Source organism: Scyliorhinus canicula, chromosome 9, assembly GCF_902713615.1.
Source record: "Scyliorhinus canicula chromosome 9, sScyCan1.1, whole genome shotgun sequence".
NCBI lineage: Eukaryota > Metazoa > Chordata > Chondrichthyes > Carcharhiniformes > Scyliorhinidae > Scyliorhinus > Scyliorhinus canicula.
The window spans coordinates 86,952,604-86,979,432 of NC_052154.1; the positions used below are offsets into that span (position 1 = coordinate 86,952,604).

General features: G+C 45.8%; 1 protein-coding gene across 4 annotated transcripts in view; it reads right to left on the bottom strand.

Moving 5' to 3' along the window:
• Nucleotides 1-26,829, bottom strand: part of LOC119971502 (L-fucose kinase) — a 393,737-nt gene that overhangs the window by 116,500 nt on the left and 250,408 nt on the right. For all 4 annotated transcript variants that reach the window (XM_038807112.1, XM_038807111.1, XM_038807110.1 and 1 more), the window contains 2 exons: nt 22,068-22,193; nt 21,206-21,278 (listed from right to left, as the gene is read on the bottom strand). In XM_038807112.1, coding sequence (XP_038663040.1) covers nt 21,206-21,278; nt 22,068-22,193 — 199 coding nt within the window. The remainder of the gene's footprint in view (nt 1-21,205; nt 21,279-22,067; nt 22,194-26,829) is intronic.

Consider the following 26,829-nt stretch of genomic DNA (forward strand, 5'->3'; position numbering starts at 1 on the left):
CAGCTCCAGGGTCCCAGGTTCGATTCCCGGCTTGGATCACTGTCTGTGCGGAGTCTGCACATTCTCCCTGTGTGTCCGTGGGTTTCCACCGGGTGCTCCGGTTTCCTCCCACAGTCCAAAGATGTGCAGGTTAGGTGGACTGGCCATGCTAAATTGCCCTTAGTATCCAAAATTGCCCTCAGTGTTGGATGGGGTTACTGGGTTATGGGGATAGGGTGTAGGTATGGACCTTGGGTAGGGTGCTCTTTCCAAGAGCCGGTGCAGACTCGATAGGCCGAATGGCCTCCTTCTGCACTGTAAATTCTATAAAAAATCTCTAATTGGCACTGTAATCTTTTAGATTTTGGGAATTGCAGACAATTTAAACACAATAAACAAACAGATGTTTACAAGGATTAACTAGGAATGCTCAGGCATTCTTCTTAGTACCTCAGCTACACTTTGTGTAAGTGTTCCCTGGTGTACTCCCCAGATTGGTATCACCTTCAAATTTTGGTGTTGAGTGACTTGTTCCGCGATGCAAATGAATAGTGCAGATTACCAGCAGCGGTCCCAGCACTGATCTTTCTGGAACACTGCTTTTAATTTTCCTCCAGTCTGAATATGACCTTTCACTTCTACTCTATACTTACCTATTTTTAGCCAATTTAATATCGATGCAGTTATTTATCCCCTGACTCCACATGCCCTACCTTTGCCATGAGCTTACAGTGTGGTGCCTGATCAAAGGCCTTTTGAAAAATCAGGAACGCGGCATCTGCAAATAGCCTTGCCGACTCTTTTTTCTGCCCCTTCAAAGTATTAGACACATAGAAAATAGGAGTAGGCCATTCAGCCCTTTGAGCCTGCTCCGCCATTATAATGGTCATGACTGATCCTTGATATCAACACCAAATGCCCACACTCCCCATACCCCTTGACACATTTGGAGTCTAGAAATCTATTTCCTTCTTAAATATAATGTGGAGATGCCGGCATTGGACTGGGGTGGGCACAGTACAAAGTCTTACAACACCAGGTTAAAGTCAAACAGGTTTGTTTCGAGTCACTAGCTCACAGAGTGCAGCTCCTTCCTCAGGTGAATGAAGAGGTGGGTTCCAGAAACATATATATATGGACAAAGTCAAAGATGCAAGACGATACTTTGAATGCGAGACTTTGCAGGTAATTAAGTCTTTACACGTCCAGACGGTGTGACTAGAGAGAAGGATAATCACAGGTTAAAGACGTGTGAATTGTCTCAAGCCAAGACAGTTGGTAGGATAATATATATTCAGAGATTTGTTTCCACAGCATTCTGTGGTAGGGAATCCCACAGGTTCACCACTCTGAGTGAAGACGTTTCTCCTCATCTCAGTCCTAAATGCATCCTGAGACTGTGACCACTTGTTCTAAACCCCCAGCCAGAGGAAACAACATCCCTGAATCTAGTCTGCCCAGCTCCATTAGAGCTTTATATGTTTCAATCAGATCCCCTCTCATTCTTCTAAATTCCAATTAATACAGGCCTCGTCAACTCAATCTCTCCTCATACGAAAAGAAAGGAATTTATTTGCTTTTTCCCTATTACTGATGTTAGGTTAACCAGTCTGTAACTCCCTGTTTTCTCCCTCCCTCCTTTTTAAATCGCAGGGCTACATTTGCCACCCTCCAATCTGCTAGGATTGTTCCAGAATTTATAGAATTCTGGAAGACGCCAACCAATGCATCCACTATTTCCATGACCACCTCCTTTAGCACCCTGGGATGTAGATTATCAGGTCCTAGGATTTATCGGCTTCCAGTCCCATTAATTTCTCCAGCACTTTTTTTTTCAGAAGTACTGTTTTCTTGAAATTCCTCATTCTCACTGGATCTTTGGTTCCTTAGCTTTTCTAGGAAATTATCTTTGTCTTCCTCTTTGAATATAGAACTAAAGTAGTTGTTTAATTGCTCTGCCATTTCCTTGTTCTCTATTATAAATTCCCCTGTTTTGGACTGTAAAGGACCTACATTTGCCTTCATTATTGCTTTTCTTTTTTACATGCTTATAGAAGCTAGAACTATCCGCTTTTGTTACTTGCAAGTTTATTCTCATACTTTCAATTTTTCCCTTCTCAATAAAGCACTTGGTTCTCCTTTGCTGAATTCTGAACTTCTCCCAATCCTCAGGCTTGCTACTTTAAAAAATATATAAATTCAGAGTATCCAATTAATTTTTCCAATTAAGGGGCAATTTAGCATGGCTAATCCACCTAGCCTGCACATCTTTCGGTTGTGGGGGCGAAACCCACGCAACACGGGGAGAATGTGCAACTCCACACGGACAGTGATCCAGAGCCGGGATCGAACCTGGGACCTGGGCGCCATGAGGCAGCAGGGCTAACCCACTGCGCCACCGTGCTGCCCTAGGCTTGCTACTTTTTAACACCATAGAACCATAGTATTCCTACAGAATGAGGCCATTCGGCGCATCAAGTCTGCACTTACCCTCTGAAAGAGCACCCTACCTCTGAAAGAGCACCCTACCTCGGCCCACTCCCCTGCCCTATCCCCGTAATCCTGTAACCCCTACCCAATCTGCACACCTTTGGACACGAAGGAGAAATTTGAAAAAAAACTATTTATATTGAATTTTTAACATATTATAATAACAAAGTAGAAATTATTGCATAGTGCAACAATATCCACACATAAATCATAAAAAACAAGCAGCGACAGTAATATGAACTCCAACATCTATAATATTACCTAGAATAATCACTCCCCTCACTGACCTCCCCTCTCTCGTACCCCTCGACACACAGCTAACAGTGACCAGCTCTTTAAAGTGCAAAATGAACGGCTGCCATCTATGATACAACCTATCAACTGACCCTCTTATCGTAAACTTGACTTTCTCGAAGTACAAGAATTCCAGTCAATCACTCAGCCATGCGGCGGCACGGGGTGGCGTCCCCTGCCTCCAGCTCAGCAGTATTCCTCGCCATGCCAACAGCATAGAAAATGCCAGAGCATCCACACCGAACCTGTCCTCAGTTCTGGTAGATGTGACACTCCAAAAATAGCGACTCATGGGTGGGGTTCTCGGTCAAGCTTTAGGACCGCCGATGTGGTGCAGAAAAAGGGCCTCCAATAGCCCACAGGTTTGGGGCTGGAGCAGAACACGTGTGCATAGTGAGCAGGTCCCATTGAGCACCACTCACACTTATCCTCGACCTCCTCGAAGAATCTACTCATCCTGGCCTTGGTGGGGTGTGTCCTAAACACAATCAAGTTCTAACAAGCTGAGCCTCACGCAGGATGAATGTAGCATTTACCTTAAGGCGGGACTCACTCCATAACTCTTCCTCTAAAATGAGTAGTAGCTCCTCCTCCCTTGTACTCCACACCCCCCTTTGGAAGACTAATTACAAAATACTCACTCTTCCCAACGTTAGATATAAATTCAGTTAATAAATTTGGAAAATAAAGCTAGTCTTAGTAACGGTGAACAGTAACAGCAGCTATTTTTGATTGTTGTAAAAACCTATCTGGTTCGCTAACGCCCTTCAGGGAAGGAAATCTGCCGCCCTTACCTGGTCTGGCCTACGAGTGACTCCAGACCCACAGCAACGTGGTTGATTCTCAACTGCTTCCTGAAATGGTCCAGCAAGCCGCACAGTTCAAGGGAACTAGGAATGGGCAACAAATGCCGGCCTTGCTGGTGATACCCACATCCCATGAAATAAAACGAGACAAATACATTTCAACTCTTGCCTCACTATATATATTTATTACTTTTTGAAACTTTTTAAAAATTGGTTTTTCATTTTCATGCATAGCAAGGTTGATCAAGACAGTCGGAGTCTCACACTGGTGGGTCCGGGAGCGTCCAACCTTCCCAACCCCCTCTGCCTGTTACTGCGTCTACTGTAGCTCCACAAAGTGAGGAAGAACAAAGAACCAAGAACCAAGAAAATTACAGCACAGGAACAGGCCCTTCTGGCCCTCCCAGCCTGCGCCGATCCAGATCCTTTATCTAAACCTTTCTCCTATTTTCCAAGGTCTACTTCCCTCTGTTCCCCGCCCGTTCATATATCTGTCTAGATGCATCTTAAATGATGCTATCGTGCCCGCCTCTACCACCTCCGCTAGCAAAGCGTTCCAGGCACCCACCACCCTCTGCGTAAAAAACTTTCCACGCACATCTCCCTTAAACTTTCCCCCTCTCACCTTGAAATCGTGACCCCTTGTAATTGACACACCCACTCTTGGAAAAAGCTTGTTGCTATCCACCCTGTCCATACCTCATAATTTTGTAGACCTCAATCAGGTCCCCCCCAAGGGCAGCACGGTGGCCTAGTGGTTAGCACAACCGCCTCACGGCGCTGAGGTCCCAGGTTCGATCCCGGATCTGGGTCACTGTCCGTGTGGAGTTTGAACATTCTCCCCGTGTCTGCGTGGGTTTCGCCCCCACAACCCAAAAATGTGCACAGTAGGTGGATTGGCCACGCTAAATTGCCCCTTAATTGGAAAAAATAATTGGGTAATCGAAATTTATAAAAAAAAAGAAAAAAAAAAGAATCAGGTCCCCCCTCAATCTCCGTCTTTCCAAAGAAAACAATCCTAATCTACTCAACCTTTCTTCATAGCTAGCACCCTCCATACCAGGCAACATCCTGGTGAACCTCCTCTGCCCCGTATCTCTGAAGGAGCACCTGTCCCCTAACAGGAGACCCAAGCCCTGCAGGTTTCGGTCCTCCACAGAGCACCTGCCAAAGTGAACACAGATAACAGGATGTAGCAGGCAGCAGATTGCCTCCACCTTCGCTGTAGATGTTGGAGATGCATCAAGATGTAGCGGGAGGGTTAGGAACATCATGAAATATTAGGAGCACAGATGGCACAGTGGTTAGCATTGCTGCCTTACAGCGCCGAAGATCCGGGTTAGATCCCGGCCCCGGGTCACTGTCTATGTGGAGTTTGCGCATTCTCCTTGTGTCTGCATGGGTCTCACCCCCAAAACCTAAAATGTCCAGTGTAGGTAGATTGGCCCCCTAAAATTGACCCTTAATTGGAGAAAAAAATGAATTGAGTACTCTAAATTTAGAAAGCAAAATGAAATACTAGGAGCACAACAATTTGAACCATAGAATTCCTACAGTGGAGAAGGAGGCCATTCGGCCCATGGGGTCTGCCCTGTATCTCTGAAAGAGCACCCTACCTAGGCTCACAGTCCCGCTCTATCCGTGTAACTCCACAACCCCACCTAACCTGCACATCTTTGGACACAAAGAGGTTTTTAGCATCGCCAATCCCCTTAACCTGCACATCTTTGGACTGTGGGAGGAAACCCACGCAAACACAGGGAGAAAGTGTAATTGCATGGGTGTTCACCAGATATCCATCATTTCTAACAACGTAAATAGAAATGCACCCATTCCACATCTGCTCCTACACATGCAGCACGGTGGCACAGTGGTTAGCACTGCTGCCTCCCAGTGCCAGGGACTTAGGTTTGATTCTGGCCTCGAGTGACTATTTGTGTGGAGTCTGCACATTCTCCCCGTGTCTGCGTGGGTTTCCTCTGGGTGCTCCGGTTTCCTCCATAGTCCAAAGATGTGCAGGTTAGGTGGGTTGGCCATGCTAAATTGTGCCTTGGTGTCCTGGTTCTCAAAGCTATATTGTTTATCATTAGTGACTTTGGTATTGTCTGCATTGCACCCACAAGGCTGGCGTGGATATGCAGGGATGCAGTGCTGGGCCATAAGGTGTGGTCTGTGCCCCCTCACCTAAACATTCAGCAGGCTCTGTGAGGCTAATCGGATATGGTGATATGTTGGGGATCACATGAACTATTGAGCCTGATCTTAATATTTATATGTGAGCGGCATGGGATGACTATGCTGAAGGTGGAAATGGGATAGGAGTGAGGATGGAATTTAGCTGATCCGTGTTCTCTATTATCAACAATGCTGAACCTTGAGGGCTCCCTAGACCCTCTGCACTTTGGGCTGGCTAGGACCATAGCTGGCCATCAGGGGAAAATTATTGTGTGGGAGAGGAAGCATGGTCCTGCGTGGCAGGCAGGTATCTGAGGATTGTCCTCCGAAGGCCCTCCATACCCAGTGAAAGGTCAGGTTGACTGCAGTGTTCACCCTCGCTGAGAGTGCTGGATGTCAATGTTACAAGGATTGAATTAACACCGAGGGCTTAGTGTGATTAGCAGACATGAGCACTTCTGGAATGTCCTCCACTGGCCTGGCCCAATTCTTGTCTCGCTTTCTCACCATTGAAGTCACACAGAAGGCGTTGTCCCATAGCTGGATATTGCTCTCCTTCAGTTGCACACAGCTACGATCGCACTGAGGATTGTATTCCAACTCCTATCTCTTGAAGGCTACCATAGCAACTGAAATACTGGAGAGGTGCTTGAACATGTTGCAACATCTGATGTGATACTGGGAGGCCCTCTGGTAGTTGGTACCTAATTCCAGCAAGGCAACATGCTCCTAAGGGTTCATCACCCTTCAAAGCTTGAGGACATGGTGACTCTAATGTGCAACTACTCAGTCTCAGATTGAAGTGGATGGTTGAAATAAGGAGGATAGCAATGTGGACCCAGCATGGAGGCCAATGACCTGAAAACTTAATCACTGCATCTTGTCATCATCCTCCTGGAATCTGATGGCTTGTGCTATTGCCTCTTCTCCCGCAGCCTCAGATTCTGCACCCTCAGCCTTCTCAATGAGCTCATTCTCGGTGGAGATGTACAGTTCCTTCATCTCATCATCTGAGAAATCCTCCCCCTTCGTAGTGCCAGGTTATGCCGGCAAAGCAAGCCACAATGATCCATGAGTCCCTCTGGGGAGTATACTGGAATATGCTGCCAGATCTGCTGATACATTGGAATAGGCCAATGGTTTGATCTCCTGTGTTCATATAGTGACACGAGCACTGCTGTACTTTTCCTCAGATGGAGTTTGTGGCCGCCTGACAGATGTCATCAGCCATGCCCTTTGTGGAAAGCCTTTGTCACCAAGCAGCCAACCCTGGGTGTGGTTTGAGCTTGCAAAGAGTTTGGGAATCTGCGATTTAGAACATAGAAAGTACAGCATAGAACAGGCTTACTCAAGATGCACAGATTTACTCAAGATGTAGGAGTTGTGGGAGCTTCATTTATCCTGCACATAACTATACTGACAAAATGCACAAAGTTCTTAATGACAGGTCTAATCTTATCCATTGGACACGCCACCAAGCACGACCTCACAGCTCCGCTCAAAAGCATGTTACAAAAATGTTTGTTAATAACCTGTGTAAGAAATAAGCTACCTTGTGACGTAAATGATAGGATTCATTCTCGTGGTTCACTCTGTCCATGCAAGTACGGGCTGCCCAAGACAACCAAAAATGATGTCCCATTTCACACTGTCTCATCTGTGATTGGTTCTGCACAATCCGAATTGGCCAAATGGTTGAGCAAATTGGCACACGCAGTTCTGAGTATTCCACATAGCAATGATGGATTCCTTCACTTTTGTGAAGATTATGTGCGGCTTACATATCAATGGGAATGTTGTGTCCATGTGCTCGTTTGACATTGTGAACCTATTGACTAAAGTATTGTTCAAGGAAGCCATAGACATTTATGCAATGTCACTATATCATGGTAATATAGGTGTACCACCATGTACTAAACCTGTATTCATTGAACTTATGAACTTAGCAACTTGCACAGTTGAATTCAGCTTCAATGACACTACATATGTCCAAATAGACGGTGCTGCCATGAGCTTCCTCTAGGGCCAGCCCCCACTCACACTTTCGTCGGTTTCCAAGAGAAATGCACCCCTAACCTCCTACCCTTGTGTATTTTCGACACGTGGATGATATGTTTGCGATATTTGAATCTACAGCTGCATAGAAGAATTTCTTCACATAACTTAATGAGCTTCATCCCACGCTCAAATTCACCTTTGAAACAAAGCAGGTTCCTCGACGTGCCAGTTGAGAAATCCGCTAACAGGTTGTCTACTACCCCTACGTTTGGTCAATATACACGTTGGGATTTTTACAGCTTCCAGCACTACAAGATTGATGATCTCGTAAATAGGACTCTAGCCATTTGCTCACCATGAAAGCTTGGCAACAAAACAGAGTGCATCAAAGCTGTCCTGTGGGATAATGGTTACCCTGATCAGGTCATTGCTCGTTTTCTATCACGCACACTGATGAATGGACCAAAGGCCACCACTTCCAGACCTCTCGACCCAGTTTTCCTCATAGAATTTACAGTGTAGAGGGAGGCCATTTGGCCCATCGAATCTGTACAGGCCGTTGGAAACCGCACCCTACATAATCCCATGCCTCCACCCTATCCCCGTAACCCAGTAACCCCGCCTAACCTTTTTGGGCACTAAGTGGCAATTTAGCATGGCCAACCCACCTAACCTGCACATCTTTGAAATGTGGGAGGAAACCGGAGCACCCAGAGGAAACTCACACAGTATTTCCCATGGGGAAAAAGTGCAAACTCCACACAGACAGTCACCTGAGGCCGGAATTGAACCCAGGTCCCTGGAGCTGTAAAACAGCAGTGCGAACCACTTTGCCACTGTGCCACCCTGGAAAGTTAAGGTATCTCAAAAGCATTGCATAACCGTTACAGCTAGCAGTTTCATGCTGCTAACATGCAGTGGCAGCACAAGGAGTGTTTTCTATTAAAAGGATGCTACTGTTAAGCCAGAAAGATATTCTGCCTAACTCACAAATGACTAATGTGGTTTATAAATTTCAGTGTTGGGTGCGATGTGAGCCATATGTCCCAAAGGCTGGCAGATCGTATCAAAAAGCACGTCTCTTCGGCTGATCACAATACTGACTGGGCCCTGTATCCAGATAGAAATGCTAATTAGCTACCCTCTACACACATATTCTATCCTAGAATTAAACAGACCGCTAATAAAACTTGACAGTCCTAAGATCATATGAGACCTGGGAATAACAGTCTACCCACAACCAACACAACTGCTCTTGCCATTGTTTACAGGTGTGAACATCTTGCACCTTCTTTCCACCAAGCCGACCACGGCCCCTCTCTTCCCATAGCAACCAAGCAACTAGGTTTTTTGTCAGGCTGAATTTGGAGTAGGTCACATGACGCCTTTTAATATTCCATTTTACCACAAATTGAAGAGTCAATCCCAAAAGATAACAATCTTATAAAATTTGTTACTGTAACATTATGCAATAATAACTTTAATGTCACAAGTAGGCTTACAACACTGCAATGAAGTTACACTAGAAGCCACATTCCGATGCCTGTTCGGGTACACAGAGGGAGAATTCAGAATATCCAAATCATCTAACAGCACGTCTTTCGGGACTTGTGGGAGGAAACTGGAGAGTCATAATATATACCAATATATCATGGTGCAGACACACACTGATGGACACACACAGGGACCAATCAACATGTACAAACACCGCAGCCAATCACCAGTTAGAATACACACACTATAAAGGCAGAGGGCACCACAGTTCCCGCTCATGCTGGGTGCTGCCTCTGAGTGTAACAGGAACTCATTCAGCCCAGCACGGACTCACAACACGTGCTGAGAGAATCGACTGGTTCGGACACGGCTTAGGTCTCTAGTTTAAGTTAGCATTATTTAGACCCACAGTCATCGTGTGTTAGTTAGTTAGAAGTAGTTAATAAAATTGAGTTGAACCTTCATCAGTGTTGGAAGTGTCTGTTCATCTCTCAAGACTACACTAGCCAACACTTCATGTAGCTAGGTTTCTGGAGGAAACCCACGCAGACACAGGAAGAAAGTGCAGATTCCACACAGACAGTGACCCAAGCCAGGAATAGAACAGGGGACCTTGGAGCTGTGAAGCCGCAGTGCTAACCACTGTGCTATTGTGCCGCACAGACCAAGAGCTGCAAAGTAAAATTAAGCTGGATGGCTACTTGCCAGTTGGTATGAATGTGATGGGGCAAAGGGCCTCCTTCCATGCTGTAAATTTCTATGACGCTTTCCTATCATTGATATCAAATTGACTGGCCTATAACTCCCATGTTTTGTTCAGCTCCGTCTTTGCATGAAGAATAATATGGAAATTCTGACCAAAATACTTCCTGAACATTTTTAAACTGGGAGAAATACAGGACACTTTTCACTGCAACATGAGGGCATTAGTAAGAAAATTAAGGTGCTGAATACTGGTGGAGATGCAATTAGACAAACGGAAAATAGGGACAACACAGCAAATGGGGAAATGCAACATCAAGGAAACATTTGCTCTGTATTGTTCGTTAACATTTATGATGTATTTGTAAGTTGGATGTAGAAGCAATACTTTTACTCCCTCTCCTCCGAAAACAAAACTCCTCTTTTAACCACCATTGAAAGGACAGATTGTTGCTTTTCATGTTTCCTCAGGTAGCAGCAGCACAGTTGTCGCTCACAAAAGTGTCTATTCTTCAGCATATGCATTATGTCCAAGAATCCAGCTTCGCTATTGCCAAATGGCCTGCCAACACAATCCACACTCACCTATGAATGACCTCACGTTGGGAGAGGTACTGGGGCAGGTGCCTGTGCTCTCCCACCTCATACCTGTGGTATCGCTGTAACGCCACTATTCTCATAACTCTCCCAGAAGTCTCTGTTTTTCCAATTCAGCATCATGCCCATGCCCCACTCCTTTCATCCCACCATCGGTGGCTGTGTCTTTAGTTGGTTGGACCCCAAGCCCTGGAATTCCTTCCCTAAACTTCACAGACTCTCCATCTCGTGCTCCTACTTTAAGACACTCCTTAAAACTATCCTAATGTCATAACCTTTGATTCAATGTTAATTTTTGTCTGAATGGACTCCTGGTAAAGTGCCTTCTGATATTTTACTAGATAAAGGCACTGTATAAAGGCAAACTGTTGTTAATATTGGGTAAAATACCTCAGTATATGCAATTAAAAATACTGAGGAGTGAGTATTTTCTGTGTAAGCGTTCCAAACACAGAAATACATGCATCAATCCTATTTGTACACAGAGTAGAATCTACTTTTAATAGTTCCATCGTTTATTAATAATCATGTGGGTTGTTTCCACGGCCACTCTGTACATCTGCGTCTCATGCTACTAAGTACAGCCCGCAACTTCCTCAAATTGCCAATTTCGCTGGAATTCTGAAGACCCATCTTGCCCAATCTTTCTCACTCAGGCTGGGCGAGACAGGAGTAGCGAAGTGCGCTCCGGCTATATCGGCATGGAGTACTGGTGCGAAGAGAGGTAAGTCACTCCCTTTTTACTGAGGTAACTGTAGTCAGACTGGAGGTGGGGTGGGGTCAGTCAGTCCAGGAGGTTGAGGGTCAGTCCAGGAGAGGGATCGGGCCGACAGGGGTGCAGGTTGGAATGCTGTGGTGGATCCCCTAGGGGGTCGTGTGTGTGAGCGGTGCCCCGTATGAGGCTGGGTCTGGGTGCTTAAATAGCTACTTTGGCGTTCGAAGCGATTTTTTTCCCTCTAACTCTTTCAGAATAACTATCAGGATAGAACTAGCAGAACCATCCAAGTTAGTGAATTAATCGCTTCTGTCGGATGGTTCCCAGCCCAGCGCATTGCCCAAAGGAAGTTAGCTCTTCTGGGCAAATGCCAGCGAAACCCTGACATGGGAACTTCCTAGAGTGATTCCCCAGCGCATCATCGGTGCCCCCTAAATGCAACTTTACAGCAACTCTACACAGGCTCCTGAAACATCTACTGAGCACTGGCAAATCATTTTTGTTCAGCTTCGCTTCTACACAGAAAATTGAGCTAAATGGAATTGACTTTTCTTGATTTGAAAGCATTTTAATCATTTTTGAAAGATGTTAAGCAAGTGGTAATACAGTATTGCCTCAATCAGAACAATATGAGGAGAAATTCCAGGTTGACACTTATCTTTCAGTATCGAGAGCCTGCAGCATGGACAAAACTGCCGACCATTGGATAACGTGTTAAACTGTAACCCTGTTTGGATTCACAGTTGGATGCAAAAGATCATGCTACAGTTGTATAGAACTTTGGAAAGGCCGCACTTGGAATATTGCGCACAATTCTAGTCGCCACACTACCAGAAGGATGCGAGGCTTTGGAGAGGGTGCAGAGGAGATTTGCCAGGATGTTGCCTGGTCTGTGAGAGTGTTAGCTCTGTGGAAAGGCTGAATATACTTGGACTGCTTTCATTAGAAAGACGGAGGTTGAGGGGTGACCTGATAGAGGTCTACAAGATTATGAGGAGCATGGATAGAGTGGATGGGCTCTTTCCCAGGGTGGAGGGGTCAGTCACCAGGGGGCATAGGTTTAAGGTCCATGGGGCAAAGTTTAGAGGAGATGTGCGAGGCAGTATTTTTTACACAGAGGGTGGCGAGTGCCTGGAACGCGTTGCCAGGGGAGGGTGTGGAAGCAAATGCATTAACAGCATTCAAAAGGCATCTTGACAAACACATGGATAGGATGGGTATAGAGGGATATGGCACAAGGAAATGCTGAGGGTTTTGACAAAGGTTGGTATCATGACTGGTACAGGCTTGGAGGGCTGAAGGGCCTGTTCCTGTGCTGTATTGTTCTTTTTCCCGTGACAGTATTGGACAAAAAGCAGGGGAGTGAGTTATCCTTTGTGTCCTGGTTAATATATATATTATATATACACACATCACTTCATCAACCACTTAAAAAATAATTATCTGATTAGTTATTATCTCGATGCTTTTTGTGGGATATTGATGTGAAAGATTGGTTGATGTTTTCCTATATTACAATGGTGACTGTACCTCAAAAATACTTCATTGACTTTAAAATGCCCAGGGCTTCCTGAGGTCTTGAAAGGTGCCACAAGGTTATGGACACAGGGCTGGTATGTAGGGTTAGGCTGGAGTGGCTAACCAGCATCTGGGCTGGTCACAGGAACACACACTGAGATAAACATCAATTGTGGCTGGAGGATCATCAACTCAGTGAAAGATGCTATTTGGCCATCCTGAAGCTTTCTGGTCTTATAGTGCAGAGAGTTGCTCAAGTTGACCAAGTTGCAGACTGGCACATTCCAAGATCTGGGACTACATGCTGAGGAATGCATTAAAGGTTGGGGCAGGCGTTGCTGAGGTGTAACGGGAAAAGTCGTTGTCTAAGGCCGTTCAGGCTGGAAATTCTGGAGAACCCAGTCATGTGACTTGATTAAATTGTGTGTAGATGTTCTTCCTAACATCTCTCCTGAATGGTCTGGCCCTATTTTATTAAGACTATGCCCCCTGGTTCTAGAATCTCCAACCAGTGGAAACAGTTTATCTTTATCTACCCTGTCTTTTCCAGTTAATATTTTGAAGACTTCGATCAGATCCCCCCTTAACCTTTTCAATTCTTGAGAAAACAGGCCTAATTTGTATAAACTCGCCTTATAACCTAACCCCTGAAGTCGAGGTATAATTTCTGTAAACCCACTTTACATTCCCTGCAAGGACAAAATAGCCTTCCTAAAATGCGGTGCCCAGATCTGCTCACAGTTCTCTCTGTGCACACTCTGTGTGCTGACACCACCATTCGATCATGCCTGGCCTGTGGCTACTTGCCTTACCTCCTTATTCCTTGACACTCTTGCGCAACAACATACTTATCAATCTCAATCCTGAAATCTCCATTAGCTCTCCAAGAACCATGGGGTGGGGGCGGTGGTAAGGGACAGGGTCTCAGATCGCCACTGTCCTTTCCGTTTAAAACTGTTTTTTGCTTTCTCCCCTGAACCTGAATTCTAATTTGAATGATTTGCTTCCTAGTTCCTCCACCGGTGGAAGCAGTCTCTTTGGGTGGGGTTTCGCGGCCATGGCGCACGTGGGCCTCGTCGCGTGGGGGATAGGAAAATCTGGAGAGATTCATGCCCTGCCTGAGAATAGCCCTAGTCAAGGCCAGAAAATCCCACCCTTTGGCTGGAATTTTCCAGCTGCTCTCACTGCAGGATCTTCCAACCCCAGCAACAACAAACCTCCACCACAGGTTTCCCGACAGCGGGGGAGGGGTGCATAGAAGATCCCGCTGCCGGGCAATGGCAAGCCACCTCCGCGGAACTGGCCACAGGAGGTGCGGAAAATCCCGCCCTTGTGTCTACCCCACACTTTCAAATACTTCCATGAGATCACCTTTCAACCTTTGACACGCCAAGGGAATAAAAGTCAATATTTCTGAAGCCATGCAGTCACAGCATAAGCGTTTACGAAGTATATATTTCTAAATGTAAACAAAAACAGATTTTAATTGTTTAGCAATGACCATAACGGCCTTGAAATCTCTTCAGTGATGTTGGTGGACGAACTCTTAATGTGCTGGTATGGGATTCCTGACAGGCCTATGGCTTGGAATATTAATCCATTTAAAATCAATGGACTGACATTCACTCCATGTCTGCATGGGTATCACCCCCTCAACCCAAAGATGTGCAGGGTAGGTAAATTGGCCACAATAAATTTCCCCTTAATTGGAAAAAAAATTGGGCACTCTAAATTTATTTTTCAAAAATCAATGGACTGGTGTCTCTGTTTAAGCGGCAAGGAACAACGCCTCACAAACACATCAAACATTCATCGAGTAACATCATCTGTGGAACCTACATGTAATTTGAAGCCATTTATTACATCGTGTGATGTGATAACTCAGGGTATGGTAATTTAGTAGTTATCTTACTGGGCCAGTATTCCAGGGCCTTGGACTGTTACTGCAGAGGAACTTGAGAAGGGAATTTGAACTCACTTTTTATAAACTTGACAGTAAAAAGCTAAATAATCAAAAATTATTAAAAACACAACTGCTTCACTTCAGAGAGGGAAATATGTCATCTTTCCCTGGCCCGGCTTAAATGGGACTTTGGTGCCAGACATTGGTGACTCTGAACTGTTCTTTTCAGTGGTTCAGTGAGTCACTCGTATTAGATCATAGAAGCCTCACGACCACCTCAACAGGGGGTTCGGGGTTGGCTAATAGAATTCTGGCCTTGCCAGCAGTGCCCACATGCACAGAACAAATAATAATTTTTTAAACCAAGGCAGAGGTGAAGATGGAGGGACAGTGAGGGAATCAGCTCAACAGAAAGTCTAGCTCAGTCACTCCAGTCCCTCAATGTTCGAGGTTTATTTCAATACGGTTTTCATACCTCTCTGCTGAAATGGAAGAAAATTTGCCCCGTTCACTATTTAATGACATTGTGAATCCATTCTTCATATAAATGTTGACAGTGAAGTGGTTAGCACTGCTGCCTCACGGCGTCGAGGTCCCGGGTTCGGTCCCAGCTCTGGGTCACTGTCCGTGTGGAGTTTGCACATTCTCCCCGTGTCTGTGTGGGTTTCGGCCCCACAACTCAAAGATGTACAGAGTAGGTGAATTGGCCATGCTAAATTGTCACTTAATTAGAAAAACTGAATTGGGTACTCTAAATTTATTTTAAAAAAATAAAAGGGCAGCACATTGGCTAGCACTGCTTCCTTACGGTGCCGAGGTCCCAGGTTCAATCCCGGCTCTGGGCCACTGTCCATGTGGAGTTTTCACATTCACCCCATGTTTGCGTGGGTTTCACCCCAACAACCCAAAGATGTGCACGGTAGGTGGATTGATCACGCTAAATTGGCCCTTAATTGGAAAAAAAAGAAGAATAATAATAATCACTTATTGTCTCAAGTAGGCTTCGATGAAGTTACTGTGAAGGGCCCCTAGTCGCCACATTCCGGCGTCTATTCGGGGAGGCCGGTGTGGGAATTGGGCCCGCGCTGCTGGCATTGCTCTGCATTGCAGGCCAGCTGTTTAGCCCACTGTGCTAAAATGAATTGGGTGCTCTAAATTTATAAACAAAAGAAAAATAAATAAATAATAATTTTTAAAAGTGTTGTATGTGGGACTTTATCAAATGCCTTCTGGAAGTCCATATAAACATCCATAGATACACCCCTGTCCACTACCATAGTCAAACCACCTTCAAAAAATTCAATGAGGCATAATCTACCCGTCATGAATCCATGCTGGCTCTCCCTGATTAACTGAAAAGTGTCCAGTTACCCTAACCTTGATTATAGACTACAAGAATTTCTCCACCACAGATGTTAGGCTAACTGGTCTGTAATTCCCTGGTTTTCCTCTTTCACCCTTCTTAAAAAGCGGAGTGACATTAGCAATTTTCCAATCCAGAGAGAACACTGAAAGATTATAATTATGACATCTGCAATGTTCTCCCCTCACTTCCTTTAACAACCTCAATGGAAACAGTCAGGTCTGTCATAATATACACCAGTATATCATGGTGCAGACACACACACTGATTGACACACAGCAAGACTAATCAACACACACAACACCGCAGCCAATCACCAGTTAGAGCACAAAGGCAGAGGGCATCAGTTTTCCCGCTCACTCAGGATGCAGCCTCTCAGAAGGACAGAGCTCACAGCTTGCAGCACAGATCTTCACCATGTGCTGAGTGCATAGACTGGTTAGGATAGGCATAGGGCGGAATTCTCCGCTCCCCACGCGGCCTGGGAGAATTGCGGGAAGGCCTTCTGACATTTTTTACGCCCCCCCTGGCGCCCCCCGATTCTCCCCCCTCAGAAAAATCGCCGCTCGCCATTTTTCACGGCGAACGGCGATTCTCTGAGCCTGATGGGCCGAGCGGCCGGTCCTTCACGCCCGTTTCACCACGGCAGCAACCACACCTAGTCGCTGCATTCGTTAAACGGGCGCCAGATGCCCGTTTGGGGAATCTAGGGGCCCGATTTGGACGGGAGCACCGCGACTGTGCTCCGGAGGGGACAGGCCCGCGATCGGTGCCCACCGATCGTCGGGCCAGCGTCCAAAACGGATGCACTCTTTCCCCTCCGCCGCCCGGCAAGATCAAGCCGCCACGTCTTGCTGGGCGGCGGTGGAGAAAGACGGCACCGTGGATGCGCGGGTTCGTGCCGTCCGCGCGGTGATGTCATCCGTGCATGCGCGGGTTGGAACCGGCAACCCGCGCATGACATCATGAAAAGCGCCATTCGCGCGTCATTTCTGGCGGTCAAGGTCGTGGCCGGGAACGACGGGGGCCCGCTCCTAGCCACCCAGGTGGGGGTGAATTAGGTGCGGGGAGCGGGCCCTGAGGCCGTCGTGAACCACGGCCGAGTTCACGACGGCCTCCGCGATTTTTGGCCTTAGCGGAGAATACTGCCCATAGGTCTTTAGTTTAATCTAACACAGTGTCGACACACAGTGAAAGTATGTTCAACAGTTCCTAGCTTAATAAAATAGTGTTGTACTATTTCAAGTGTTGGTAGCCTGTATGTGTTACTGCTGAGGTAAACGCAGTCTCCATAGATCCAGAGTACCCAACACATCAAGGTCCTGGGGATTTGCCACTCTTTAGTTCTATTAATTTCCTCATTATCAATATTTGGCTTACGTTAATTTTATTTACTCTTTGTCCCCAATCTACTATTAATGTCCTCGGGTCTTCCAGCAAGCCATCCCCTTTTTCCACTGCAAATACTGAGGCAGATTGATTATTGAATTTCCCCATAGCCACTGACAATATCCCCAATTTCAGTCTTTAAAGGGCCAACAATTTTCCTGACCATCTGCTTTCCCTTTATGTAACTATAAAACTTATTGATATTCATGTCCCTTGCAAATTTCCTTTCATAATCCTTTTTAGTAGCTCTTATAAGCTGCTTTGTGGCACTTTGCTGGTCTTTGTATCTTTCCCATTGGGTAGGATCAGTGCTGTTTTTTACATTTTTGTAAGCACTTTCTTCTAGTTTTATGCTGTCCCTTATCTCTTTCTCTGTCCATAGCTGTTTTTTTTGTGAAGTAGAGCTGTTCCCTCTCGGGTTTAAACTGGTTTTGTCTTGCATTAAATGTTTCCTTCAACATCTTCCACTGTTCTCAAGTCGTTTTACCCATTCACATATTTTCCCAGTTTACTGTGGAAAGTCTCCATCTCATTTCAAAGTTGGCCGTACCTAAATCTAAAATTCTAGTCGCCGATTTGTGCTTTTCACTTTCAAACATTACATTAAACACAATCATGTTATGATCACTATTTGATAAATATTCAGGCACAATTACGTTAATTAAATCCAGCTCATACAGCGCCTCTCCCGATGGCCCCAGGGAGATATTCAGGGAGTCCAGTAGTAATAGCTTTGTTGTGAATTTGGAGACAGTTTTGACAGCACTTCGGGTTGGGGGCAGGGTCAAGGGAAATGCCGATCTGGGGAAAATATAGATTTGAGCCAGTGAAGTGGGATGGAAATTTTCGGAGATGGGAGGAGAAAGGAATCAGGACACTAAAAGATTTGTTTCTTGGGGGTCATTTTGCGAGATTGAAGGAGCTGGGAGCGAAGTATGGGCTGGAGCAGGGGAAAATATTTAGATACATGCAGGTTTGAGACTTTGCCAGAAAGGAGATACAGAGCTTCCCGGTAGAGCCGGCTTCCACATTGCTGGAGGAGATGCTGGCGACAAGGGGACTGGAGAAGAGGGTAGTATCGGCGATTTACAGGGCTATTTTTGAGGAGAAGGCGCTGCTAAAAGGGATCAAGGCAAAGTGGGAGGAAGAGTTGGGAGAGGGTATGGAGGAGGGGTTCTGGTGTGAGGTGCTCCGGAGGGTGAACACCTCCACCTCATGTGCAAGGTTGGGGCTGATACAGCTGAAGGTGGTGTACAGAGCGCATCTTACGAGGGCGAGGATGAGCCGGCTCTTTGAGGGGGTAGAAGATGTGTGTGAACGTTGTGAGGGCGGGGGCGCAAACCATGTTCATATGTTTTGGTCCTGTCCAAAACTGGAGGATTACTGGAAGGAGGTGTTTAGGGTAATCTCTAAAGTGGTGCACATGAAACTGGACCCGGGCCCTCGGGAGGCCATATTCGGGGTGTCGGACCAGCCGGGGTTGGAAGCGGGCACGGAGGCAGATGTGTAGCCTTCGCCGTGTTGACCGCCCTAGGGCCGATCCTGTTATGGTGGAGATCAACTTCTCCATCCTGTGCCCTGGCATGGCGGGGATCTGCTGGAATTCTTGACACTTGAGAAGGTCAAATTTAAACTGAGGGGAAGGATGGAGGGGTTCTACAATTCATGGGCGTTATTCATTATGTACTTTCGAGAATTGGATCACATAGAACATTAGTGGGGGGAGCTGGAAGGGTTGGGGGGGAGAGGGACTGTATGTGTTAATGGTGACCGTGGGTGATTCCTGATTCCTTTTTGCCATTTGTTTATGTTAATATGCGGGCTAATGTTTGGGGTTTGGTGGGAGGATGGGATCATTGTTATTGATATGGGGATTGACATTCCATTCATTACTGATTATTGTTTATTGTTGGGTGCAAATTTGGGAGAAAATGTGACAAAGGAGAAGAATAAACTATATTTTTTAAAAAATTAAACCCAGCTCATTACTTATTACTAAATCCAATACTGCTTGTCCCCAGAACATATTGATGTTGGAAATGATCCGTGCTACACTCCAGAAATTCACTACCTTTCTGACAGATGCTTTACTGCCTCTCTAAGTTGGAAGTTAAAATCCCCCATTAATACTATTTGCCTTTGCGACACACTTGCCTAGTTTCGGCATTATCCAATCTACCACTTCCGAGCTGCTACAACACATGTTACAGTTTTAGATACTTTACTGTTTCTCAGTTCCAACCACAAGGTTTCTACTGGATGCTTTCCGCTCAATATATATGAATCTTGAACTTTGGGGAAAAGCCTGCATTTTCAGGAAGGCCCTTTAATTCCCAAAGTAGAACAGAGATAATTCTGGCAAGTACCCTCAGACCTCTACGAGTTGCTCTGGTGACTTAAGTTGTTATGGAGCTAAGGAAAGGGTAAATAGACAGTTAATTGGATCTGGATTCATAGTTGGTATTAAAACACAGGAAGTCAGATATCTTGGTGTAGAACAGAACCTGCTCTGCTGTCGAGGGAACAGAGAAGGTACATTTTACAAGGAGCTGTGTGTGTAATAGAATTAACAAGACAGAAAGATGAAGAGAGGGAGAGCAGGGATTGAATACTGGACAAGACTGCTGCCGTTATTTCAGTTTTGACAGAAGCCAGACCACTTAAATGTGCAGGGAAAATGAATCTCTGGGGCTTCTGTGCCTCAAGGCTGTTGTGAAACTACTGAAGGAGGTTCTGCAAGTATTGACCATATCGGGGGACTTTGGATAGATTAAGGCTGTTGCCAAAAGCAACTTGAGAGAATAATTTATTGAGTGGAAAAGCGAGAGGCACTATGAACCCGACGAGAAACTTGTCGTGTGTTGTGTTGACTATTTAAAGTGAAATGCATCTTTCGATTTGAAGTATCTGTTAATTAAAGTTCAAATTATGTCGGTTTTGGTTTGTTTGTTACTGTAAATATTTTTTAAAAGTTGTAAAAATCTTGTCCTTCGGAATTTTCTGCTAGTGTGTTGGGGATTCGTTTCTTTCAAAAAATTATCGGTCTCTACATGGATCATAACAGTGGCCTGCCAAGACTGTTAAACTAGCTGAGTGGCAAGGTAGCACAGTGGTTAGCACTGTTGCCTCACAGTGCCAGGGTCCTAGGTTCGATTCCTGGCTTGGGTCACTGTCTGTGCGGAGTCTGCACATTCTCCCCGTGTCTGTGTGGGTTTCCTCCGGGTGCTCCGGTTTCCTCCCACAAGTCCCGAAAGCCGTGCTATTAGGTGAATTGGACATTCTGAATTCTCCCTCAGTGTACTTGAATAGGCGCCGGAGTGTGGCGACTCAGGGGTTTTCACAGTAACTTCATTGCAGTGTTAATGTAAGCCTACGTGTGACAAGAAAGATTATTATTATTAGCTGGAGAATCCTTCCACTAGTTTACACTATCCTCCAAAATGTGCTATAAAAACAAAATGACTAAATATTATTACTTCCTGAGCTAGTTTTTGCTGAGGTTAGCTGAAGTCAGTTGGTGTTGTGAGCATCCCTATGTTGGAGAATGAAAATTTAACCAGCATTTCCTTTCTTATTGAGCCCTGCATGCTATGTGACAACGGCAGCTGGTGTACACTCCAGATCAAATGTACAGGCAACATGTACTGTTTAAGCTCACAGGCAGAGAATACATTGGGTGAGTGCCATTAATGTGTACAAAGTCACACCCATGTGATGTCTTATACTATAAAATGCTGCAATTACTTGTGATTCCTTTCCACAGAATCCTTGGGGTACATTACCTGGGTAGGAAGGGATAGTCAGGATCATATCAGTGCTGCAGACCCACACGCCTGGTGTACAGCCTGGTCCCAACTGTAAAAGGCAAAAACAGAAAAGACTTATCAGTGATGCATCCCATACTTTACCTCACAACCTCTTTGCACATAACCTGGACAATTGTGATGTAACATAATCCCTTGCAGCAAACCCGTGGAACATCTTCCATTCCATCACCCCTGAACTCACTGACCTGCGCTGGCTGTCCAGCAACACCACTAATTTAAAATTCTCGTGCTTGTTTTCAAATCTTTCCACGTGGCCTCATTCCGTTCCATCTCTGTAACCTTCTCCTGTCCCACAACCTCTTTGCGCTGCTCCAATTCTGGCCTTTTCTGCATTCTCAATTTTAATTGGACCACTATTGGCACCCGTGATACCAGTTCCCCAGGCCTAAAGCTTGGAATTCCCTCTATAAACCTCCTCACCTCTCTCTCCTTCTCTACGTCACACCTTAAAATCTATCTCTTTGGCCAAGCTTTTTCTCATCTATCTAATACCCCATTTATGTTGCTCTGGATCAAATTTTGCCTAATCGCGCTCCTTGGGATGTTTTACATCAAAGATGCTCTATAAATGGAAGATGTTGTCATTTCTTGTAGTCAATTCTTTTATCCCGAGATAAAAGTCAACATTCCATTAGCCTTCTTAAATTATTTTGTGTATCTGCTCACTAGTCTTCAGTAATTTCTGTACAAAGGCCACATGATCTCTTTGCTCTTCCATAGTTCTTAACCTTTCAACATTTAGAAAAAACTCTAGTCTATCTTTCTTTAGCCCTTACTCTTTCCCACACCTCCCTGAGATCACTCGTGAATAACTGACCTTGTACGTCATGGTGTGCAGCAGAACATCGATGTTACAAACAAGGGCTTCCGCTTTGCTGTCGGGGTTTTCCATTGGCAGGCAAGTAAATGAACGACCACAGTCATCAAAGGGGAAGTCTCGGCCCTGCCCGTGACAACAGAGAAGAAACAAAACTTTTTTAGCATTATTATTTTATCGCCTCTTGGAAAGCACCGTCTGTGGGCACAGCCTCCACACATGCAGGAACCTTCATTTGTGACTCTTGACAGGGGCAGAGGCAGTGATAGGAAGTAGGGCATGAGTAGGATGCAGGAGTGAAACAAGGGCAGAGGCAAAGACGGGGGAAGATGCAGGAGTGGGGCACAGATGGAGGCGTGTAGGGCAGAAGGGGCAAGAGTAGGATAAAAGCAGAGACATAAATGGGGACAGAAGCAGAAGGCAGCGGTAGGAGCAGGGGCTTGGACACGGGCAGATGTCATGCACGAACAACAGCATGGAAGAGTAGGGGTATGAACGAGGGTAGAGCCAGGTACGGTGTTAGTGACAGGCGCAGGGTGATATCAGTGGCAAGGGCAGGGGCAGGGCATGGATGAGTACAGAAGTCGGACAGGGACAGAGGTCAATGAAATGGGCAGAAGCAACTTGGGATAGAGTCAGGGCAAGGATGAGGCCTGCAGTTAGGGCAGGGAGCACCAGAGGCTGATTTGGTTTTCAACTTTTTACCAGTCATTCCAGGATAATGATCAGAACAGGAATTCTGGTTGACTCTTCCCCTTCCCTCAGGGTTTGGGTGGTGAAACCAATTGTGAAACCTTGATCCCAAAGGGCATCAGCCAGTTCAGCAGAGGCTGAACCTAGAACCTTCTGTGCTGTATGGTATAAGTTGTAGCTGAATGTTAGCATTTCCAAATCCGAGTCAGATCACAGATGCAAATCCCATCCAAGAAACAGGAGCAAAATCTAGGCTGACACCTCAGTGTTGTACTGAGGGAGTGCTGCACTGTCAGAGGTGTGGCCTTTCAGATGCAAAGTTAGACTGAAGCTCTGCCCACTCAGGTAGACCATTAAAAAAAAAATCCAATGGCACTATCTGAAAAAAGGGGACATTTTCTTGGATGTCCAGGCGACATTTATCTCTCAATTGACATCACTGAAACAGTTTAATCTCACAGCAGTTTGTGGAAGCTTGCAGCCCGCCAAATGGTTTCCATATTTCCCTACATTACAAAAATGACGACACTTCAAGAGTATTTATTTGACTGTAATGCGCTTTGGGATATCCTGAGATTGCGAAAGGCCTGATAGAAAAGCATGTTCTTTCTTATGGTCCAGTACACTGTAGAGTGGTGTCTTTATCCCCTCAGCCATCAGCAGAGTTGAATTTAAATGTAATTTAAATGACTTTAATGAGTTTTCAGAGCTAAACGATTTCACAGTGATGAAGAGAACTGGTCACGTGGAACACTCATCGTGGGGAGTGGTTGGGCTGCTTCTGATTCATTGAGCCAATAACTGACTCGAGCTGCCGGTGCAGGACTTTGCTGACTCTTACTTTTACAGAGCCACTTTATTAAACTGGGTAACTGCCAAACAGAAACAGTCATCGCTCAGCTTTAACGAGACATGGACTCGACATTTACTGCATAGTGGCCAATGTGAAATATCAGTTTCTCAAATGGGTTTATAGAAATGTTTTAAAAAGTCTGTCCTAAAGGAGCAAGACAACTGTCAACTGAATAAGAGGAAGCTTATTAGCAAACTACATTTCTTGGCTTCTTCAAATATCTCTGCGGTTAAGTATACCGTGAGTTGGGGGCGTTGGTAGCTACGCCTCTGCTGTTCCCGCCGGCACGGTACTCCACCAGTCCAGCGGTGGTGGCGGCCCTTAGAGTTTGGGGCCAGTGGAGGCGGCATGTGGGAGCAGCGGTCTGGGTCCCAATCTGTGATAATCACCGGTTTGCCCCAGGGAGTATGGACGGGGTGTTCCGGATATGGCGGAGGGCGGGGATTGAGATGGTGGGGGATATGTTTATAGAGGGGAGCTTTCCGAGTATGAGGGCGTTGGAGGAAAAGTTTGGGTTGGCGAGGGGAAACTAATTCAGGGATCTGCAGGTGCGGGACTTCCTACGTAAACAGGTGTCAACCTTCCCGCTCCTACCGCTGAGGGGGATTCAGGACAGGGTAGTTTCCAGAGGGTGGGTGGGAGAAGGGAACGTCTTGGACATTTCTAAGGAGCTTATGGGGTCGGAGGAGACGCAGACCGAGGAGCTGAAGCGCAAGTGGGAGGAGGAGCTGAGGTGAGATAGAGGATGGTCTATGGGCAGACGCGTTGAGTAGAGTCAACACATCCGCAACATGTGCCAGGCTCAGCCTGATACAATTTAAGGTTGTTCACCGGGCTCACATGACAGTGGCCTGGATGAGCAGATTCTTTGGGGTGGAGGACAGGTGTGCAAAATTTGACGGAGGACCGGCGAACCATGTCTACATGTTTTGGACAAGCCCAAAGCTTGGGGGATTTTGGCAGGGGTTTGCAGATGTCATGTCCGTGGTGTCAAAAACAAGGGTGGCGCTGAGTCCAGAGGTGGCGATTTTTGGGGTGTCAGAAGACCCGGGAATCCAGGAGGAAAAAGAGGCGGACGTTCTGGCCTTTGCCTCCCTGGTAGCCCGAAGATGGATACTATTAGCATGGAAGGACTCAAAGCCCTCAAAGTCGGAGACCTGGCTATTGGACATGGCTAGCTTTCTCTGTTTGGAGAAAATCAAGTTTGCTGTGAGAGGGTCACCATAAGACCATAAGACATAGGAGTGGAAGTAAGGCCATTCGGCCCATCGGGTCCACTCCACCATTCAATCATGGTTGATTTCAACTCCATTTACCCGCTCTCTCCCCATAGCCCTTAATTCCTCGAGAAATCAAGAATTTATCAATTTCTGTCTTAAAGACACTCAATGTCCCGGCCTCCACCGCCCTCTGTGGCAATGAATTCCACAGACCTACCACTCTCTGGCTGAAGAAATTTCTCCTCATCTCTGTTCTAAAGTGACTCCCTTTTATTCTAAGGCTGTGCCCCCGCGTCCTAGTCTCCCCTGCTAATGGAAACAACTTCCCTACGTCCATCCTATCCAAGCCATTCATTATCTTGTACGTTTCTATTAGATCTCCCCTCAACCTCCTAAACTCCAATGAATATAATCCCACAATCCTCAGACGTTCATCGTATGTTAGGCCTACCATTCCTGGGATCATCCGTGTGAATCTCCGCTGGACCCGCTCCAGTGCCAGTATGTCCTTCCTGAGGTATGGGGCCCAAAATTGCTCACAGTATTCTAAATGGGGCCTAACTAGTGCTTTATAAAGCCTCAGAAGTACATCCCTGCTTTTATATTCCAAGCCTCTTGAGATAAATGACAACATTACATTTGCTTTCTTAATTACGGACTCAACCTGCAAGTTTACCTTTAGAGAATCCTGGACTAGGACTCCCAAGTCCCTTTGCATTTTAGCATTATGAATTTTGTCACCGTTTAGAAAATAGTCCATGCCTCTATTCTTTTTTCCAAAGTGTAAGACCTCGCACTTGCCCACGTTGAATTTCATCAGCCACTTCTTGGACCATTCTCCTAAACTGTCTAAATCTTTCTGCAGCCTCCCCACCTCCTCAATACTACCTGCCCCTCCACCTATCTTTGTATCATCGGCAAACCTGGCCAGAATGCCCCCAGTCCCGTCATCTAGATCGTTAATATATAAAGAGAACAGCTGTGGCCCCAACACTGAACCCTGCGGGACACCACTTGTCACCGGTTGCCATTCCGAAAAAGAACCTTTTATCCCAACTCTCTGCCTTCTGTATGACAGCCAATCGTCAATCCATGTTAGTACCTTGCCTCGAATACCATGGGCCCTTATTTTACTCAGCAGTCTCCCGTGAGGCACCTTGTCAAAGGCCTTTTGGAAGTCAAGATAGATAACATCCATTGGCTCGCCTTGGTCTAACCTATTTGTTATCTCTTCAAAGAACTCTAACAGGTTTGTCAGGCATGACCTCCCCTTACTAAATCCATGCTGACTTGTCCTAATCCGACCCTGCACTTCCAAGAATTTAGAAATCTCATCCTTAACGATGGATTCTAGAATTTTGCCAACAACCGAGGTTAGGCTAATTGGCCTATAATTTTCCATCTTTTTTCTTGTTCCCTTCTTGAACAGGGGGGTTACAACAGCGATTTTCCAATCCTCTGGGACTTTCCCTGATTCCAGTGACTTTTGAAAGATCATAACTAACGCCTCCACTATTTCTTCAGCTATCTCCTTTAGAACTCTAGAACTCACTGTTAGGGTTCACCCAGAGGTGGCAACCGTTCGTCGACTTCTTTGCGGGAAATTAATCATCGCGGGGGGCGGGATTATACCAAAAATACCTCAATAAAATGTTTATTGAAAAAAAAGTATGCCATGTGTTGTGACACTGAATCATAGGGACCAGGGTACACCCCAATTTCTATCCATGCCATAGAGCATGGCAGTAGGAGGGTGCTCCAATTGGCCTCAGCATTCAGAAGCAGAGAGAAGGAAAAGGCAGTGTTTGCTGTCATTGCCATGTGCGTGCAGTTGTACGCATGGCTGCTATCTTTACAGGGGACAATGTGTGACATGAACTCAGCTTATTTACTTTAAAGAACTATGTACAATGCATCAAAATAAAATGGCTGTCAGTACTTTGTGAAATCATATTTAGTTATGAAATGTCATTAATCCTTCTTAAACTGAAGAGAT